Source organism: Lolium rigidum, chromosome 3, assembly GCF_022539505.1.
Source record: "Lolium rigidum isolate FL_2022 chromosome 3, APGP_CSIRO_Lrig_0.1, whole genome shotgun sequence".
Taxonomy (NCBI): Eukaryota; Viridiplantae; Streptophyta; class Magnoliopsida; order Poales; family Poaceae; genus Lolium; species Lolium rigidum.
In genome coordinates, this window is record NC_061510.1 from 388,624,715 (window position 1) to 388,645,444 (window position 20,730).

The following is a 20,730-nucleotide window of genomic DNA, read 5'->3' on the forward strand; positions in this document are numbered from 1 at the left end:
ATTGTTCCAATCTAAAAAATGTTTACATTTTAAAATATTTAAATTTCAGAAAAACAAAAATAATTTTGAAAAATCGGTTCTAAAAAGAATCAGTTTTTGAAAAATGTAAACAGAAAAATAGAACAGAAAAAATGAAAAAGCAAAAAAACAAAAATAAAAGGAGTGGGAATGTTGGGCTGGCCCAACAACCCGCCTCGGGGGTGTGCTGCGTCTGGTCTGCGCTGACCAGGTCGGCGTACAGCACCCCGCCCCCGGCGAGCCGCTTTACACCGATCTGTCCGACGCTTGCAGGGCACTACACACCCCCGAGGACCAGGTCGGGTTGGTTGGGCCACGACCCATTGATCAGGTATTATTCTTTTCTTTTTTCTGTTTTTTCTGCTAATATTTTCCATTTTTCAAAAACTAACATTTTTTCACAAAAACAAATCATGAGTTCATTTCTGAATTTGATTTTTTTAAAAATCTAAACATTACTTTGAACAATTTTAAAAATGAATATTTTTATATTTTAACTTTAAACAACTTCTAAAATTGAACATTTTTAAATTTCAACAATTTTTGAGTTTAAATAATTTTTGAATCTGAAATTTTTTTAAGTTAATTTTTTAAAAAAATTAAATACGTTTAAATTTAAACGATTTAAAAATATACACATTTTTTAAATCTTAACATTGTTTGAATCTTAAAAGAAGAAAGGAGAGGGGTTGATGCAGAAAAGAATCAACGTAAAAACAAAGAAACATAAAAATGCAAAGTCTAGCGTCTAACCGGGCCGGGGGTGGACTACTCCTCTCTCATTATGGAGGTTGATGAGGAGGCATTGGTGAATGGGGCCACCGGAGGCAATTCTGGTAGCGGTCCCCCCTCCAATCTTCCTCCGGCGGCAGCCAACAAACTCTTTGTTTATGTGTTTTCGATCTCCGCCTCCGTATCCTGGAAGAAATCCGTCGTTGGGCGTTAGATGACGGACGATGGTGAAACAGAGGTAGGTGGCGCACCCATAGGGGGACGCACCAATGGGCCCCATTTGCAGCCTGTTGGCCACTTGGTGGCCCACTTCAGCTCATTTTATCCGTCTCGAAATTTCTGAAGCGTGGCCCTAACCTTGCTCTTTTTTGGAGTCTCGTAGATCATGTAAAGTCAAAAACACTAATAGAAGCGTTTTCTACCAAAAATAATTAAAACTGGAGGCGCGGAGATTATTTAGAAAATCTCCTAAAACATCATAAAACATTGAAATATCATCATATATATTGCAAATAGTGAAAATTTATTGTAATAAATGACAAAGTTCATGTATGTATTTACATGCATCAACATCATCCGAGCTCTAGCCTAGTGGTTACAACTCCCGTTGACGACGACGGAGACCCAAGTTCTAACCCCAACGTTCACGGTTCGCAGCCATGTTTTTCAAATCTGAATCAAATTTGAATTTAAATAAAATCTAAAACTGAACATAATTTAAATTTGAGCAAATTTCGAATCTAAACAAAAAACATTAGCCTGAAGAAATTTGATTTTGAGTAAATTTGAATTCAAACAAATTTTCAATTTAAATAATTTTTGAATTTAAGCAAAATAAAAAAACAAATTTTAAAAATGTTTATATTTTCAATAAAAATAGCAATAGAAAACGGAAAAGACAAAAAAAAAACCAAAAACCGAAAGAAAATCAGAAAGAAACCAACATAGCCAAATAACCGGAAAAAAAACCCGCGTGGAACTTTCAACTTTCTAGAAAGTTCCCAAAACCGGACACAGAACCAAATCCTCGAACGCTAAAGCCGCTAAAAGGGCCGTGGCCCTAATCGCCCATAGGTTTTACCCTTGATCCCGGGGGCCAAGGGCGGCCGCCGCCCCTAGGGCCGGCCTTACAAGTATGGGCCCAATAAAAGCGCAAGACAGAGGTTGATGCTAAAAAAAAATAGAAAGAAATGTAAAGCTTCCTTGCCTGCCAAGAAGCCGTCGCCGTCGGACCGGAGGAAGAGAACGCGTCAGCTCGCGTCCACCAGACAATATATATTCGCAGCCGCGACCAATCCGGCTCACCGATGCAAGCTTAGAAAGAAACACGCACACAGAGACACCACCTCTCTCTGTGTTCGATCGGCCGGCCGGTGTGGTGATGTCGACGGCGCCGGGGAAGAAGGGGGCGGCGGCGGTGCTGCTGCCGGTGGAGGGGCGGCGGAACGTGCTGGTGACGAGCGCGCTGCCGTACGTCAACAACGTGCCGCACCTCGGCAACATCATCGGCTGCGTGCTCAGCGCCGACGTCTTCGCGCGCTACTGCCGCTTGCGGGGCCACAACGTGCTCTACGTCTGCGGCACCGACGAGTACGGCACCGCCACCGAGACCAAGGCCCTCGAGGAGGGCTGCTCCCCAAGGGAGATTTGCGACAAGTGAGATAGCGCACCAATCCACTCTACTCGGTTATTATTCCTTTTATTTTAAACCAATATACTATGACTTTCTTTTTAGGGAAACATCCTATATATTGTGACTTGATTAGCGCCTGTACTTGATTTTAGTAGTAGCATTTGGGCAAAAGTTGTTCAAACTGGAGCCCCAATTTTGGCGATCGGGGTTGTACGGTATGTGATTTAGTAGGGGTTATAGTATCTTCCAGAATCTAGACCTTTTTCTTCATGCAAATTGAGGTGTGTATTTGGTATTAACTAGCTTCCAAGTACCACCATCTGGATTATATATTAGACTCTACCAAATTGCCTCTGAGAATAAATCACGGAGAGCACATCTTTTTGAGGGAAACGTGGGCTTTTCTGATCACATAACCAAAATGTTATTACAAATATCCTGACGGATATCATCTGGAGTACACCCGCGCCACACTGAACAAACAGAAAACCCACTAAGTTTAGCTAGTTTATGAGCTGGAACATTCTCTGTGTTGCACATCTTTTAAAAATCCACCGCCGTACTGTTATAGGTATCATGCAATCCACAAGGAGGTGTATGAGTGGTTCGGCATCAGCTTCGATCACTTTGGCCGCACGTCTTCCCCTCAGCAGACAGAGATCTGCCAAGAGATTTTCCAAAAACTGTTCGACAACAATTGGCTCTCCGAGAACACAATGCAGCAGGTCGGTTCCACTCGGTGCAACAAGCCGCAGTTTCTTTCTTTCTTTCTTTCTGTTGTCACAAGTTCACCTCCTGTACTTGTTTGCCGCTCATAAGACATGTTGCAGCTAACTGTTCCTCACAACAACAACAAAACATTATGTTTACCTGTTGCAGCTCTACTGCGAATCGTGCCAAAGATTCTTAGCAGATAGGTTCGTGGTGGGCTCTTGCCCCGTAGAGGGATGCGACAACGACTCTGCAAGGGGCGATCAGTGCGACAAATGTGGCAGATTGCTCAACTCAACTGAGCTGCTCGATCCGAAGTGCAAGGCATGCAGGAGCTTCTCTAGTTCTACATATTCAACTGTTCTTACCAGGTATACTGATATTTCATTTCTTTTGGGTGATCGATTTGGACCATTCTTCAGGTTTGTGATGGTACACCGTGTGTCCGTGATACGGATCACCTGTTCTTGGAGCTTCCCTTGCTGAGGGAGAAACTGGAGAAGTACATCGGTGAGACCTCTGTAGCTGGAGCATGGAGCCAGAACGCAATTCGTATCACAGATGCTTGGTTGAAGGAAGGGTTGAAACCTCGCTGCATAACCAGGGATTTGAAATGGGGCGTCCCTGTCCCGCATGACAAGTACAAGGATAAGGTTTGCAACTTGATGACCAAGTGTTTCACTGGGAAAACCTGTAGAGTTCCAGATTTTGAGTTAATGTTTGTTACTCTGGTGAATGTGTCTAGGTGTTCTATGTCTGGTTTGATGCACCAATAGGGTATATTTCCATCACGGCATGCTACACACCTGAGTGGGAGAAGTGGTGGAAGAACCCAGAGAATGTCGAGTTATACCAGTTCATGGGCAAAGATAACGTACCATTCCATACGGTGAGATTCTTTTGCCAACTCGGAGTAGGGGTGTCCAACATACAATATTCCGCCTGCAATGAGGGTTGAATATATTCTGCGTGCAAGTGCATACAGTTTGACACCTACGATTCTTGCCTTATATTTTCAAATAAACTGTGCTGCATGTACAAATTTTGCAGGTCATGTTTCCCTCTGCGCTACTTGGAACTGGCGAAAATTGGACTCTGATGAAAACTATTAGTGTGACTGAGTATCTCAACTATGAAACAGGTACTGCTCGAGTTTTGTGTTTTCCCGTTTCAGGCCATTATTTCCTTGCCTGGAGTGCCTGACTTGTTAGGATATGCATGGATGTTAGGGTTCAAATTTGAACTGAATCCTAAGGATTTGGATTTGAATGCCTTTTATTTTCCTATTAGCCACGTGGACATCCTTTTATATCAACCTTGTATTAATGAACAGGAAAGTTCTCCAAAACTAGGGGAATTGGAGTCTTTGGCAATGATGCAAAAGCCACAAATATTCCTGCTGATGTGTGGCGATACTACTTGCTTAGTAACCGTCCTGAGGTTGGTTTTCAGATGAATCGAATTGTCTAAATTATTAAATCTCTATGCCTATAAGATTGTTGGTTTTGATCTATTTCTTTAACTTTCAGGCATCAGATGCATTGTTCACATGGCTAGGTTTGCAGACTAAGTATAATAATGAGCTGATAAACAATTTGGGTAACTTCATCAATCGAGTCCTAAGCTTTATTGCAAAACCAGAGGGTTAGTTGACTAGGACTCTCCTTACTACCTTCAGCACGATATCTTTATTACTTTCAGAATTCTTTTGTGACGTGCATGTTCATCAGATAGTCCATTTTTTGTCAATGGTCATGGTGATAAAGCTGCCAACTGTTCCTGCAGGGACTGGATATGGTTCCATAGTACCTGAAGCACCTAATGCGGATAAGCATTCATTGAGTAAGTCATTAGCAGAAACCATTGGTAAATTGGTTGAGCAGTATATTGATGCAATGGACAAGGTACTGCATTGATTTGAAATATATCAACTCTTAATTGTACTAGTAAATATATCTGAATATGAACTGCTATAGATCTGAAGCATTTATGTGGTATCAACGCTGCCATTAACAGGTAAAACTAAAACAAGGGCTGAAGATTGCAATGGCCATCTCCAGTGAGGGAAATGCTTACCTACAAGTAAGCTCTGGTATCATTTTAGTGATTTTATTCTTATTCTGCATCATTTTCCTTACACGAGAATTGTCTCTGGTTTTCTGCATGGATACACAGGAAAGTCAGTTTTGGAAGCTTTACAAACAAGATCCAGCTAGTTGCGCGATTGTGATGAAAACTTCCATTGGACTTGTCTACCTTCTTGCTTGTTTGCTAGAGCCTTTCATGCCGTCCTTCTCAAAAGATGTTTGTTATCAACCTTTGAATTACTTGCATTCAGGCATGTTTCATTGTATCTAAAAAATGGCTTGTTCTCTGACTCAGGTCTTGCGACAGCTGAATCTCTGTCCGGAAGAGCATATTTCATTCTCTGATGAAAGAGGGGATAGTAACAAGGCAAAAACGCCTTGGGATCTCATACCATCAAACCACAGGATAGGGAAACCTGTGCCTTTGTTCAAAGCATTGGTATGCACTTGCGCGCATTTTATGTTCTTCCTTTGTTTACACTTCCATCTCTTGTATGTCCGCTGCCTTCATTTCCTTGACGTTCTACATCATATGCAGGATGACGATGCAGTTGATAGCTTCAGGGAAACATTTTCAGGCAGTCAAGCCGAAAGGAGGTCAAGGGCTACTTAAGGAAATCAATGAAGTCGCTGTCCAACTGGAACCTGCAAAAGATTCTGACTGACATTATATACACTTCCTATGTTGATCACAATAGTTAAGCAAATGCCATCTAGTTACAGTAACATGAGTACGAAGGACAAATGGCAATGTAGAAGACAAATGTTTTACCGATTAGTAATGATGCATTCAGGAATGTACATAATATGACCTTGGAGATGCCTAATAAAATGTAATGCTGAATTGATCAAGATGTGCTGATCACTTGAGTAGCTACATTTCAGTCTTCAGGATGATGCTTACAGACAAAAATAAAGGAAACTCTTGCTGTCGCCAACCAAATGAAAAAATCGTCCATTTACCACGCCACCAAGCTCAAAGAACCTGTGGTGAACACGCTTGGGCCGACTGGAATGGTACTGGCATAACCATAGGCGACGGGCCTGGTGCTTCACATCTTGACCTGAGAAATTATTGATTTGCGGATTTCAATCTGGTGTAGGTTGTTTTTGCATGTACCATAAGTGTATTATTAAGCAGGGGCCATCAAAGGTGGAAAAATCGCATGAGAAATGAGAGAAAGATGGTCACTGTGATGTTTAAGTAGCTCTAGCACTTGGAGCTAATATCAGATATTTTATTCAAGAGTGAAAAACTGAGGAGGGGCATTTGGCCCATCCCTTTGCAGTTTTCTATGACTTGTTACATTGGGCAAGGATTTATTGCAGATGTAGCAACAATTCTGTTGCATGAGTTCTTTGCATTTTAACATTAGAGAAAATACTCAAACCATTTTGCATAACTGCAAAGAAAAATATTGTGTCACAAATTATTTATTTTGTTCTAGAAATTTGAACGCACCCCACTTGAGTGGGATAGGGTGGTGGTGGTGGCCGACCAGGCAGCTCTGCCTGCAGCCTAATGTGTATAGTATTGCTCAAATCTAAATACACTTCCATGTGCAACGGCTGAAAACAAACGATAAATGGTGCCATTAATGATTTAAATATTACTTGCAAAATAGAGAAATTCAAAGAACCGTTATGAAACCCAGTACTTCTATTGGTGCATATTCTATCGCACATTTTCAGATAATTATACATTCATTTGAAGCTATCATGTGAAGTTAGGGCCAGTTATAAAAAAAAGTGAAGTCCCGTAAGAGATAGTGGAAACCTGGAACTCACAGATAACACAGTTATGGCATGTACTTAACAGTTAACACCACATACATGTCTTATGCCAGACTTGCTATTTAACAGCTTAAAAAAAGAACACCTTCTTTCCTGGCAAAACCGATCAGTGGTACTTATGAAATACTAATGTTTAATTTTAACTTTTCATGAATTCGGCTTACTTCTGAATCTATGAGAATGTAAGAAGATGTTACCCCAAAAAGGATGTGCAGTCTATAATAGCTCGGATGACAAGTAATGACAACACTGCAATTTACTGGGGTAACTACACAGTTTTCTGAAGGGCTTACAAATACCAGAAACTTATTTGGGATGACAGCTCCCTCAAAGTCAGATAGACTACCAGGGAAAAGTAAGAGTGTTGATTCTATCATTATGCACAAGAACTTATGTTGAAGACTAGAGCTGAAGAGGAACTAAGAAAATAGTGACCAATACATTCGCCTTGATGGAAGTATTGGATTGCCCCAATTGATAACTTGACACCCTCAGCGGAATTGGAGATAAGATGTCTATTGTGTGTTTCTGCTACTTATCAACTAGCAAAGTCTATGCAGATTCGAACTTCTGATAGTACAAGAAAGAAAAATCAGATGCAAAAAAACTTTAGCTGCTTCACTAGATCAGGATCATAACATTGGCATATGGCATCACATGCTTTTTGTTGTGGACCATAACAGATAAAGAAACTTGATGCCAATTGGCATAACATGATTTTGCTGATTCTTTCAGCATATGATGGAATAGTATGAATGGAATCCTATATTATATACATATCTTAATGTAGTGTTCACATTACGAGATTGTTTTGTGTGCCCACAAAGTAAGCTTTCCCTTGGGAGATTAAAATTCTGCTTAACGGCAGGAGATTATTTTTTCAGACTCAAATTTGCTGGGAAAATTCAATGACATATTATTTTCTGTTTTACCCCTTTTGGTGAATTTATAGACTGGTAATCAGATATTCAAATATTAGTTAGCCCATGTTCTTGTTTATACTTTGACATGTACATAAATGATTTTATTTTGTCGATACCACTAATTTTCACCAAAGAAGTTTTATGTTGCTGCAAATGACTAAACTCTTGCAGGTTTACTAGATAGTCATCTTTTGAAAGTTCCACTTTTAGGGAGTTCATTTGGTAATGTATTTACATTGTCATTTATTTAAAAAAATCACAAACTGAAATTGTGAGCCTATCATATGAACTTTAATCAGTACGAGATACAACTATGAGTAGAAAAAAAAATTAAGGTTAACTTACGCAGTTGAAGACTTTACAGACGGGTCTTCTTGCTGGTCTCCTTATCAGCCTTCTAGAATATACAGGACTGGTACAGAAATAAGAACGAAGGTAACTGAGCACCAATTCAAAATGTGACAAGTTTTTTTTTTCTGCTTGAACGGCGCAGTGCTTCTGATTTCAGATACTCCCATGAGCATCTGATGCAGCATTGTTATTTTCATCGACTTAAGAAAAGGACCAAAATGTTGAGGTAATGGCCAGATGTTTGACAACATCAGGAACTCCTTCATAGGGCATTGCCCGGCATAACACCACATGATTGAGTTGTGCAAAATAATCAAACGTATCACATCTGCAGTGCTCAGCCAGTTGCATAAATGTCAATCATGGTTGCAGTATGCCTTATTTGTAGTGCGATTTCATGCAAGCAGTCATAGATAGCATTAGTATCTGTATGTGACTTGTCCTTCACCATAAATTCATGAACCACGCCATTTAGCTCGATGCAACTACAGCCAGGAACTTTTTCCACTCCCAAGTGCCTCATCATCGCCCTCACTTTATCAGCCTTCTTCCTCATGTTTGCCTCTGCGTACATGTTAGCCAGTAGCACATAAATTCCACTATCACTCGGGTCAAGCTCTACTAATTTCATAGCTGCCCTTTCACCCAGACTAATATTACCATGCATCCTGCAAGCAAAGAAGATAGCACCCCAAACTACTGCGTCAGGCTCCATCGGCATGGTATTTACTAGATTTTCTGCTTCGTCTAAATGACCTGCTCTACCTAGCAAATCTATCATACATGAATAATGCTTCATTTTCCTCTCGAGGTGATACTTTGAGACTAGCAGGGAGAAGAAATGCCGGCCTTCTTTAACCAGACCAGCATGACAGCATGCAGACAGAACCCCTATAAATGTAATCTCATCAGGCTGCAACCCAAGCTCTATCATTCTCCGGAAGTACTCTATGGCCTCACGAGCATGTCCGTGATTCGCGAGACCGCATATCATTGCTGTCCATGTGAGCGCATTTTTCTGCGGTATTTCTTTGAAGACGTGGATCGCCTTGTCGATATTCCCACACTTGGCATACATATCAACTAGACTCGTGCCTAGTGCAACACTAAGCGAGAGCCGGTTCCGGTCGACGAAATGGTGAACCCACATACCCGTCTCCAATGCTCCAAGCTGCGAGCAAGCTGACAAGAGATTGACCATAGTGATCTCATCAGGATCCACCTTTGCTTCCTGCATCTCGTGAAACAATCTGAGAGCGTCCTTCCCCTGCTTACACTGCACATAGCCGGCCATCAGCGCATTCCACGGGAAAGCGTCCCTTTCAGGCATCTCATCAAACACCCTCCGCGCATCTTCCATCATCCCGAACTTTGCGTAGCCAACAATCATTGTCGTCCACGAAACAACTGTTTTGCTGCCGATCCTCTCAAACACAGCCTTGGCGCACTCAAGGTCGCCGCACTTGACATACATATCCATTAGCACATTCATCATCCTCACGGTGCGTCTGACCCCGTGACTGTCCACATATCCATGGAGCCTTCTCCCGAGCTCCAGGTCCCGCAGCTGCCCGCACCCTGACACAACCCCGATCATCGTTACCTCATCGGGCCTCACTTCCCCGTCCTCTGCCGCCATCCTCCAGAACAGCTCCAGGGCCTCCGCGGGTACGCCCCTCCGCACATAGCCACCGATTAGCGTGTTCCACGACACCAGATCCCTCACGTGACTCTGGTCGAACAGCCTGCGTGCTTCCGCCATGGAGGCGCAGACCGCCAGGAAGTGCATCGCTGCGTTCAGAACGAAGACGTCGGCGTGGAAGCCGAGCCTGAAGACATGCCCAAGAACAGCGTTGCCGCAGCTCCTGTCCTGCAGGCGCGCGCACGCCTTGAGCAGGAAGGGGAAAGTGAGGTGGTCCGGCCGGGCGGCGGAGAGGAGGAGGGAGCGGTAGAGCGGGAGGCAGCGCGCGATGAGGCCGCGGTGCGTGCAGAGGGAAAGGGCGCGGAGTGCGGCGTTGTAGGGGGAGGAGGAGTCCGGCGGGGAGGGTAGTGAGGCGAGCAGGGCGAGAGCGTGGAGGAGGTGGCGCGGGTCGTCGGAGTGGGCGAACGCCGCGACGAGGCGGGCGGCGAAGGGGAATGGAGATGGGGAGGAGATGAGACCGGCGGTGAGGAGGTGCGCGTGTAGCTGCAGGAGGCGGCACGGCGGCGGAGGCGGCCGGGAGGAGAGGATGGCCAGGAGGCGGGAAGCCGGAGGCATGCTTTGCGCCACAAGTGGAGCAACAGCAAACCCAAATGGGTAGTCTACAAGAAAACATAGGGGTGATCTTCTCTTCTGCCCACTCTCTTAGACGACAAGATGTTCCTCCAACATCAATGATGGTGTTTAAAAATTAAAGTTTTCTACATTTTTCGGGATCTTGCTTCACCGGATCGATTTTAGAATTTTTTCTCGTGGTTGCCGCGAGGATATTTGTCCTCGTAATTTTTGTTCCACCTGCTACGTTCTCGATAATGCTGATTCGTACTCTCGGGTTGCCGGTGACGTCAACCAAGTTGTTCGGTTACTTTTTCTGGCATGCTGGTATTTGTATTCTTATCGATGGTGATTGACTACTTCACTAACTACACGCGTACACATAACCTTGGCATTGCGGCTTAAATTAAAATTATGAGAGAACTTTTGTTGGTATTTTCAGGTCTGTGGTTTGGTTTCTATCTTTGGCTGCCTCAAGAAAAGTACAAGATTGTGGCATGGAAGAAGAAAGTGTTTAAAGGCCTCGAAAATTTGTTGGTTTATTTCATACTTTATTTTGTAATAATGAAAGTCAGCTGATGTTTCATTACCATGTACTATTTTTTTTTGAAACCATTACCATGTACTATTTATTACTATAAATATATATGGTATTGATTGTTAAAAAAATCCAAAGGGGAAAAACTTGGGGAGCTGCAGGACTTGCTCTTAACTCACAATATTTCCCTTACCATATCATACAAATCCTTAGCGAATTCCATAACTTCATTGAAACAAGGATCATCCCTATTGATACTAACTTCCATCTCAATATCACCCACATATTGAAGTACACCATTCTCCCTAACAAACGTACCCAATATGTGGTATCAGATAGGGACGTCGACAAATAGATCTGCAGAAAATAAATATTTAAAATTTTCTGTAAATTTCAGCACATGTATACCTAATTCATTACATACTACTGTCAAACAAAAGAATCCCCACTTCCATCACAAAAAATGACACTTGCATCGAAGACTTTATCTTAAGAGATGCCCTAAAAGCCCACCTTTTATTTGACGAAATGAACCAAATAGCGGCCGAAAAGAACTTACTGTGATTACTACTCGTAGGAGCCATGTCAAAGATGATGGGGAAGCTGCAGCGGGAGGCGCTCAAGATGATCACCCGAAGAAGGCGATAGAAGGCGGTAGCTTGGCCGGGACCTTGTGGGAAGGATGAGAGAAAAAGGTGGAGGCAACAACGAACCACGACCGCCACGATCATGGCGTCAAGTGTGACAGCGCATCCCATTTCGTCCCTATGGAGATGTCCATGCCGAGCCTCGCGAGGTGGAGAGAAGTGGCGCGGCGGAGTGGCATCGTGGTATCTTAGTGGGAAAAAAAGGGAAGACAAAGGGGCTAGCTAGTGGCACGGCGTAGTTATGAATTCAACCATGTATGAACCAAACCATGTTGTAATGGCACCGTTATGAGCCAACCAAACAAAGCCAATTCAACATCACTCAAGTCGTCAACTGCCCAAAAAGATCCCAAATTGAGCCAACATCACTCAAAAAAAAGTGGTTATGGGGGGGGGGGGTGGATTTATTCAGTTTGCAACATGAGCTCAAAATACTATTCTTTCTCATCTCTTCAATATATTCATACTCTTATTGCAGTTTTAAATTTATATTTGTAAATACCAACGAATAAGATTTTCTCAGTTACCATCTTTCTAAAATTTGGGATTCAATATTCATACGAGATTAGTTTTAACATCTTTGTTATGGACTTATGGTGCTTGATTCCTATCTGAAATTTAATTGGATGGCATGCCCTGAATTTGGCAGAGAGATGCAATTTATGCTATGATGTAGTGGTAGATTATACTTTAATTATGCTATTTCTGCGTTGAATTTGGCAAAGAGATGCAAGTGCATGCCATCAGAATTACCGTCAAATCATCATGTAGCTCTAGGGAACAATGAGTACATGATTTTATTCCTATTTGATTTCTCTATATATTATATAGTTTTATATTACTCCCTTTAGTCCATAATATAATTAAGTAGTTTTATAATTCATGCCCAACAAACATCTATGTTCCATCATTAGAGAATAATTACCAAGATGAATAACACCAAAATTAATAATACTAGAGTGATCGTGAAATATATTTCCATCATAAATATTTTCTTTTAAATCTCATGCCATCTGAAAGTTTCCGTCATTTTTTTTACCCGTGAGAAACTCATGAGATTTCAAGGAGCATGTGGAGCTCCGTCGTACTTCCAAGGAGACTGTGGAGCTTGTGGAAATAGAGGCAGTAGCGGAACTAGGAGTTGAACATAGGGGGGCGATCGAGAAGACAAAACGATAGGATATACATGTAAAAGAACACTCGGGAATTAAAGAAACAATCTCTTGAGAAAAATATATACTCGTGAACTGTATTATCTAGAACATTTCCTAATAACAATACTAACAAATAAATACAATTTCAGTTGTTCGCCAAGTCTTATCTTAGACAAATATGCAAATGAGGGAAGAGAACCGATGAATTTAAGATGTATCTGCGACGAAGTCTTGTACCACAGTTCGTACAGCAATAGGAACTCTCACCGAGTACCCGCTTTGGTCAGCCCACGTCAGACTCCCAAATGTGTACCCACCTTGCACTCTTTGCTTAGCCGTAAACGTTAGGCTAAATGTCACGCTTCTACTACCACCTGCGCTGAAACTGATCACGGATGGCTCCACGGACATGTCTACCCCCGCCGGAGCTTCAACAACTGCTCGGTAAGTTGCTTCCACTGGACCGACATTTGTGACAGTGCGCCACACGGTGACCTGGTTCTTGAGGTCCGGCACGGCGATTGATGGCATGTTAAGGTTGAGTTGGTGGGACTCGCAACCATCCAACAATCCAGTGGTGCAATTAAAAAATTTGTTGTACTCCTTTACATCCACGTCGTAAACCAAGCCAGGGTCAACAGCCTTGTCCGGGTTCATGTGGCCACCGCCAAAGTCGAAGGGGTCGGCCAACTTCCTCGGAACACTATCTGCTTGGATAGGCATACCAAAACTATCGGTCACTGAGGCTGCAAAGGGATCCCAAGAAAAGATGTGAGTTAGTCATAAATTACGACAAGTTATTTGGTAGAACTTTCGGTATGCTCTTAGTGCGTACCTGTGGTGACAATGGCAGACTTGATCATGGCAGGCGACCAATCAGGATGAACCGACTTGAGCAGCGCAGTGATCGCCGAGACATGTGGACACGCCATGGATGTGCCGGATTTGAACACATAGGAGCCACGGTCGGCTGCCAAGATACTGACTCCAGGTGCAGTCACATCGGGCTGTCCAAACATAAAGATATACAATCAAGTCTTAGAGGCCAGATAATTATTTCACAAGCTGTTGGGATGTTGATATATACCTTAAGTATGCCGGGGAAGAGGGGGCTTGGCCCTCTCGACGAGAATGAGGCAACCCTCGGCGACAGCACCCCATTTCCAACAACGGTTACGGTGGGCGAGACCTTCACCACCGGATTCCTAGCATGATACATGATATACATGAATACTTGGAGAAAGAAGAGAAAACGTTCATCCTGCGTAAGAACACGTGATAGCTAAGCTCTCACCCTGTGATGTCCCAATACGACCAAAGTCTTTGTGCGATCTCAAAATCCACCAGAACGCATGGCATAATGCCTTCGCATCTAGCCAGGATATCGAGGAGGTTGGAAGTGTACTGTGCAAAGATGAGGCCCTTTGCACCGGCAGTGGCTGTAAGATTGATGGCATTCGGAAGTGCTACCCGGGGCGGCGTGGATTTCGCATTCGCTGGTGCATAGCACAGGACGATTTTGCCGGTGACGTTGCTCGACGCCACTGACTCCGCGTCGCAGCTGCACAAAATTTTCAAATTGAATATAATAGTTCAGGATGTCAAAGTGGTGATTAACTACAAAATGAGCGTGGCCAAGTGACTGCCTTGTCTCATTTACCTCCCCGCATAAACAAGGTCCTTAAAGTCGCTGCTGATCACAGATGCATTATACTGAAGAGATTGCCCCTGTGTTTGAAAAGCAAGCACACGTTAATGAGTCAATAAAAGATTAAGGGAAGCTTCAAGGACGAGCAAAAGATATTTGTCTTTTTAAAGATAAATATGTTTGTTTAGTTTCAACGACCTCAGTTAAGTTGTCAAAACTATATGATGAATTAGTTGTACACGCTAGAGTGCATCATAGCCATGCCACTTGATCGTCCCTGGGACTATCAGTCGCAGACATTAAGTAATAATAATAGAAAAAATATTGTTTGTTGTACTTACCACCAACTTTTCTTTGTTCCCGAGTGATATCAGAGTGGGGAAAGCCCGGTCAATCGTGCTAGCAGCCACCGTCGTGACCCACGGCACAGCATTCGTCACCGTCTGCGGCACAGGGCCATCGTTACCACCGGCGAACACGACCGAGATCCCTCTCTGCACAGCATGTAACGTCCCGGGTATCTCATGACTGGCCGCTCCCACCGAGAGCGACAAGACGTCCACGCCGTCGTGTATAGCATCGTCGATGGCGGCGAGGATCGCTGCGTCAGGGCAACCCCCGCCCACCCAACACACCTTGTAGATACCCAGTCGCGCACGCGGTGCCCCACCACGTGCCACGCCGGTGCCTAGGCCCCCGTAGCTCACGCCTCCCACCTCCACGCCGGCGATAGTCGAGGCGACATGCGTGCCATGGCCGCTGAGGTCCCTCGGCGAGTTATAGTTCTTCTTGAGCACCTCAGCATCGATGCCACGGCCGTACCACCGCGCGCCGATGATCTTTCTGTTGCAACTCGTGGCGTTGAACGCTTGGCCGGTCTGGCACTTCCCTTTCCACCGTGCCGGCACAGGGCCATACCCATTATCGTCAAAGCTTCGTGATTCAGGCCATATGCCTGTTTTAACAGAATCATGCATACACATGGGTTCAGTTGCTGCACAATCCTTGGGTTTTCTCATGTTATATGGATTTAAGCTTGAGATGGGAATGCAAACCTGAATCGATGACACCGACGATTACATCTTCACCGTACTTTGCTTTTTGGAGGAGTCCCGATTGCTGAGGTGATTGGTAGTTGTCAACGCCAAGGAAGTCCCAGCTCCGAGTTGTGTGCTCTTCATGAAAAGTGTTTGGCTTCACGGTGACGACTTCAGGGAATTCTGCATTCGGAATGTGCTGAATTAGTTTACGTCGATCATCCAAGCAAGATAAGAAGATATGCCATCTCAGGATTGACAAATGACAACTGCTACTTACTTGCTAGTGTCTCGGCTTGAGATTCAGTCAGCATTGCAGCGAACCCAGAAAACCCGTGCTTGTAACTGTAAACTATCGACTTCAAGGCTTCATCCTTGCTGTTGCAGACAAAAGCAATATGTTAGCACTTGCTTATGTTGCGTGGTAACAATTCGTAATTAACATGAACTAGTACAGGCTGGTACCTCCCAAGAACAGAGGTCAGTACGTCATGGTGTGACGCGGTGACCACAGATGGATCGTCATGTTTCTTATCCCCCATATACACTATGTAGAGCTGAGATTATGGTGCAATAAGTCGCCAAGAAACGGTATCAGAACAAGCCCACTTAATGCAGAAACAATACAAAGTTAAGTCTTCTGAACAAAGAGGGAGCATATCTTACTTTGCTCGACGCATTAGCTGAAAGAGGCAGCAGCGTCACCAGTAGCAGAGCACAGCAGAATCCTGTTCTCAAACCCATGTCTGATTTCGTGAAGAGTGTTATGTTCTTGTGTTCTGTAGTTTGCATGCACGGTTTGTATGTATATATAGTAGCAGCTCTAGTAGCAGCCAGGAACAACAATACCATAGGGTGCAAGCGTGTTGTTAGGTGAAAGACGCACGTGAGAACGAAGGACTAGATCAACGTCCATAGAAAGCACCAGGCGTTTTGTGTCAAGGAAGAAGCAACTTGGTCTGATCTGGTCCGCAATGAGTAAACAACTAATGGTACCAAGTCGGATAGAATTAGTATTAAGTTTTCTGATGTAATCACCTGATCAACTTCGAAACAAAGGTTCTGCTTGCTCATAATCAGGCGTAAAATATGGTCGGTAGGTAATACGTAGCAAAGTTGACATCCGGAAATATAGTCGGCAGACTTTGGAGTTCGAACTCCACGGCTAAAGACCAGTTTGGCTGCTCAGACTCTTCAAATGCCTCTTCTGTTTGTGACAACGTCAAACACTTTATTAATTCATAGCATCTTTGAAAAGTGTTTGAGGATACTCTCAGGAGCAACACCACACGGGGTGAATCGCTCAGCACATGAGTAATATGGTAGAAACAGCGGAAAAAGAAGAGTACCGCCAATGACTTGATATCAACGGTCACCATGTCCATGGAACTAAGAGAAGACCTGTCCATTTGAGTCCGCCGCAGCCTGTGGACGACAGACAAACAATCGGATGCCTACCTAATATCTGCAAAGTTCTCAGCTCGGGTAAGGATGATGGCCGCTTTAGAGCATCTCCAGTCGCATCCCCCAAACCGTTCCCCAAAGCGATTTGGGGCGCGCCGGACAAAAAAAGCGTTCCAGCCGCGTCCCCCGAAGCCCTTTTTTGTCCGGCGCGCCCCGATACGGTGTCCGGCGCCCCGAGCCCGTCCCCGTCCCACAGGGGACGCACCGGGGACGCCGGACACAACGAAAAGCGAGGCGGGCTCCCACATGTCGGCGACTATTTGCATAAACCGTTGGTTCGCGCCTCTTTTCTCGTCGCTCCTTCCTTCCCGCGCCTCCCACCCCACCGCCGCCGCTGGATTTCCCGGCCGTTTGGGCGTCTGATCTGTGCTGCGAGTCAGCACCGTTGTCGCGGCTGGGGCTCCCGCCGGTCGTGCCGCCGCCGCCGCGTCGCCAGCGCCTCCCAGAACGCGCCGTCAAATCCGCCCCACCTCCGCGCACAGAAGGTGCTCGACGACTTGCCAGGTAGGCGCGATTGGTCGCTGTTTGTTGCGTCGTCTGCCTCGGCGCAATTTTAACCATTGATTTTGCTTTAGCCATGGACAGCGACGATGAGATGGTTGCCCTGCTGCTGGAGGACGAGCAAGCGTTCGACGACGACCTGCGGGAGCATTTGCTGATCATCGCCTCCCTCCAGGACATGCTTGACGCCGAGGCGGAGAAGAGGAAGAGGCCGCGCCGCGGAGGATCAAGGCCGGGAAGAAGGAAGTCGAAGCCCCGGCAGAGGATGGAGGGGCATGCCATGCTGCACAACGACTACTTCGCCGACGGGGCAACACATGCCGACAATTTTCGGCGCCGGTACAGGATGAGCAAGGGCCTGTTCATGAATATCCTCCACGGCGTTCGAGAGTTCGACCCCTACTTCAAGCTCAAGCTCGACGCTGTAGGCGTTCTCGGGTTCTCATCCATTCAGAAGTGCACCGCCGCCATGAGGATGCTTGCATACGGAGCACCCGCCGATACACAGGACGACTACCTTCGCATGAGTGAGTCTACTGCCATTGAGTGCATGTACAAGTTTTGCCGAGCTGTGGTGGGAAAGTTTGGCAAATACTACTTGAGAGGGCCAACCGAGGAAGAGACTGCAAGGATCATGGCACAAAATGCTGCCGGAGGATTTCCCGGAATGCTTGGAAGCATCGATTGCATGCACCGGGCATGGAAGAACTGCCCGTTTGCTTGGCAAGGTATATACAAAGGGCGTCATGGATATTGCAAGTGTGGTGCTTGAAGCTGTGGCAGATTATGACCTGTGGATTTGGCATTCTTTCTTTGGCATGGCGGGATCACACAATGACATCAACGTGTTGCAGCGGTCTCCGGTGTTCAGCAGACTAGTGGAAGGGCATGCTCCACCATGCAACTATGAGATCAATGGCCACCAATATACCAAAGGCTATTATCTAGCCGATGGTATATATCCAAAATGGGCTACTTTTGTCAAAACAATCTCGAATCCATCAGGTCTGAAGAATTCTCACTTTGCTACACGACGAGAGGCTTGCAGGAAGGATGTCGAGCGGGCATTTGGTGTGCTTCAAGCACAATTTGCCATTGTCCGGTACCCTGCTCTAAGCTGGTCTCACGACCAAATGTGGGAGGTGATGCAGGCTTGTGTGATCATGCACAACATGATCATCGAGGATGACCGCAAGAATCATGTTAGGTCACATGTTGGTCCCTATGAGTGTCAAGGACCTCTCGCGGAGGTTGATCATGAGGTGCCTCGCAGATTTTGCTGATTTTGTGGTCATGCACGCAGAGATCCGTGACAGCAATGTGCATGAGCAACTTCAAGCTGATCTCGTTGAGCATTTGTGGAGGATCAAAGGAAATACCGTGGCACCTTGATGTATCATCTAGCCCTTTTTATTATATTTGATTACTTGTTTTATTGTTTGTTGTAATTTAATTTGAAAACAATCCTCGAAAACATTTTTTTTCATATGCTACATTTGATATAAATGGTTTATGTGTTAAAAAAATTATTTTAAATGTTTGGGGGCGGCGTTTGGGGGACGCGGCTGGGGAGCGACGTCCCCCAAACGCGGCACGAACAAAACACGTCCCCCAAACGCTCAATCCGGCGCGCTTTGGGGGACGGTTTGGGGGACGCGACTGGAGATGCTCTTAGCTTCTGCATGCTCCGGCTCAACAATCCCGCGGACATGGCCGATGCAGTATAGCATGATCACATCTCTAAACCATTGTCAAAGTCAAGTGAATGGGATCTGGAGACCCCAGGACAAGCATGCCTCCTGGGTGACTGCAGGCGATTCAGGAGTGCTAAGTGGGATTCAGAGTTTGTTCTGCAGATACATACTCCCTCCGTTCCTTTTTAATTGACTCGGATTTAGTACAAACTTGTACTAAATCTGAGTCAATTAAAAAAGAACGGAGGGAGTACATAGTAATTTGGTTGTTCCCTTCCGGAGAAGAATGCTACCTAACATGATGCCTCAGTGGGAGCATATTAAAAGCCGTGCTCTTAGTTATCCTAGTTCCTTGGATTCGGATACTGTTTCGTGGAGTTTGAGTGCTAACGGTTGTTTCTCCACCAAGTCGATGTATCAACATTTGGAAAAAAACTTGGCTGGATCCCATAATAAGTGGATTTGGAAAGCAAAAATCCCATTGAAAATCAAGATATTCTTGTGGCAAATCTTTCAAAATGCTATTTTAACTAGAGATAACCTTAAAAGCGAAAATGGGGTGGTTCTTCTCTCTGTTCCTTTTGTCAATAGGAAGAGACTATGACTCATCTCTTTTTTGAATGCTCCAATGCTAAAGTGATCTGGGGCAACCTGGGTGAGATTTTGGGAACATCTTTATGTCCCTCTTCTTTATGGCAGAGTGTGGCTTGGTTTTATATTTTTATCCTCAAGGGAGAAGGTTTCATATGTTGCTTCTTGCTGCCATTTGCTGGGGGATTTGGAATGTTAGAAATAAAATAACCTTTGAGAAAGCTATTGTCCGTTCCCCCTTGTTACTATTGCTATGATCTGTTCCTTGTTACATTACTGGGCAGGTCTGTTTGGGCGCGAAGACGGAGGAAGAATCAAGCTGGGAGCGGATCAAATGCTCCAGCGGGCGTTCGCGCTTTACTCCAATGAACTTCCCGTGATGGCTCCCGGGACTTCAACTGGTGGAGAGTGATTACCTCTTGTTGTTGCTTGCTGTTGAATTTGGCTGTAGTGTGGCACCATCTGAACTGTGTAGTTGTAGGGTAGGTTTTTTGCCCCGTAGCTTGATTTTCGATGCCGAGATCGAGCGGCGGGTTTTCCTACCATTTAGTTTTCCTTTGTCTGGGCATATCCCCTATCCCATTTTGTTTCTCCTTTTGTTTAGATTTTCCTGTGGGTTGTGAACATCTGTATTTCCATTATGGTTATAATGGAAAAGGGAAATAAAGTCCCAGTTGGAAAAAAAAGAGATACATACATAGTTATACACATATACCCGTGTACCACCTGACCCCTCCCAACCCGCACCCCTCCCAACCCTAAACGCACCCCTCCGCCGCCGCCGCCGCCGGTAGCGCCACCGGGCAAAGGCCGCGGGGCGTGGCGGCGGCGGTGGCCTCTCCTTGCTGCTGCGCTGGGACGGCGACCGGGAGCCCTCTACGCTCGCTGCGGCCGGACGGAATTGGAGATGGGCGCGCCACTTCCCCCGCGCCTCTAGGCCGTGTGTGGAGGCG

The 20,730-nt window shown here is 45.0% G+C and overlaps 3 protein-coding genes across 3 annotated transcripts; 1 reads left to right on the forward strand and 2 right to left on the reverse strand.

Moving 5' to 3' along the window:
* The first annotated feature begins 2,131 nt into the window (after positions 1-2,131).
* On the forward strand, positions 2,132-6,027 carry LOC124697624 (probable methionine--tRNA ligase). The gene is made up of 13 exons (XM_047230187.1): positions 2,132-2,406; positions 2,955-3,108; positions 3,263-3,418; positions 3,517-3,747; positions 3,840-3,983; positions 4,145-4,235; positions 4,428-4,534; positions 4,624-4,738; positions 4,880-4,998; positions 5,111-5,176; positions 5,270-5,398; positions 5,477-5,620; positions 5,720-6,027. Exons 1-13 carry the CDS (start codon positions 2,132-2,134, stop codon positions 5,792-5,794), a joined length of 1,806 nt encoding a protein of 601 aa, XP_047086143.1. The 3' UTR covers positions 5,795-6,027.
* LOC124697625 (pentatricopeptide repeat-containing protein At2g22410, mitochondrial) lies at positions 3,159-10,506 on the reverse strand. Its single transcript, XM_047230188.1, has 3 exons — positions 8,244-10,506; positions 5,351-5,826; positions 3,159-5,253 (listed from the first exon to the last, which is right to left on the reverse strand). The coding sequence occupies exon 1, from the start codon at positions 10,504-10,506 to the stop codon at positions 8,587-8,589; it is 1,920 nt and encodes a 639-aa protein (XP_047086144.1). The 3' UTR covers positions 3,159-5,253; positions 5,351-5,826; positions 8,244-8,586.
* Positions 10,507-12,934: 2,428 nt separating this feature from the next.
* Positions 12,935-16,669, reverse strand: LOC124704485 (subtilisin-like protease SBT3.9). The gene is made up of 10 exons (XM_047236744.1): positions 16,194-16,669; positions 15,993-16,084; positions 15,808-15,905; positions 15,546-15,710; positions 14,832-15,445; positions 14,503-14,570; positions 14,137-14,403; positions 13,930-14,047; positions 13,678-13,849; positions 12,935-13,588 (listed from the first exon to the last, which is right to left on the reverse strand). Exons 1-10 carry the CDS (start codon positions 16,377-16,379, stop codon positions 13,050-13,052), a joined length of 2,319 nt encoding a protein of 772 aa, XP_047092700.1. The 5' UTR covers positions 16,380-16,669; the 3' UTR covers positions 12,935-13,049.
* Positions 16,670-20,730: the final 4,061 nt, after the last annotated feature.

What these genes read in the sequence shown, in the direction of transcription:
- LOC124697624 (XM_047230187.1), top strand. Translation starts at nt 2,132, where the DNA reads ATGTCGACGGCGCCGGGGAAGAAGGGGGCGGCGGCGGTGCTGCTGCCG. An exon ending in TGCTCGATCCGAAGTGCAAG is followed by an intron (nt 3,419 to 3,516) that starts GCATGCAGGAGC and finishes ACCATTCTTCAG; the next exon opens with GTTTGTGATGGTACACCGTG. An exon ending in CTTTATTGCAAAACCAGAGG is followed by an intron (nt 4,739 to 4,879) that starts GTTAGTTGACTA and finishes CTGTTCCTGCAG; the next exon opens with GGACTGGATATGGTTCCATA.
- LOC124697625 (XM_047230188.1), bottom strand. Translation starts at nt 10,506, where the DNA reads ATGCCTCCGGCTTCCCGCCTCCTGGCCATCCTCTCCTCCCGGCCGCCT.
- LOC124704485 (XM_047236744.1), bottom strand. Translation starts at nt 16,379, where the DNA reads ATGGTATTGTTGTTCCTGGCTGCTACTAGAGCTGCTACTATATATACA. An exon ending in GGAACAAAGAAAAGTTGGTG is followed by an intron (nt 14,571 to 14,831) that starts GTAAGTACAACA and finishes TTTCAAACACAG; the next exon opens with GGGCAATCTCTTCAGTATAA. An exon ending in GTCTGCCATTGTCACCACAG is followed by an intron (nt 13,589 to 13,677) that starts GTACGCACTAAG and finishes ATCCCTTTGCAG; the next exon opens with CCTCAGTGACCGATAGTTTT.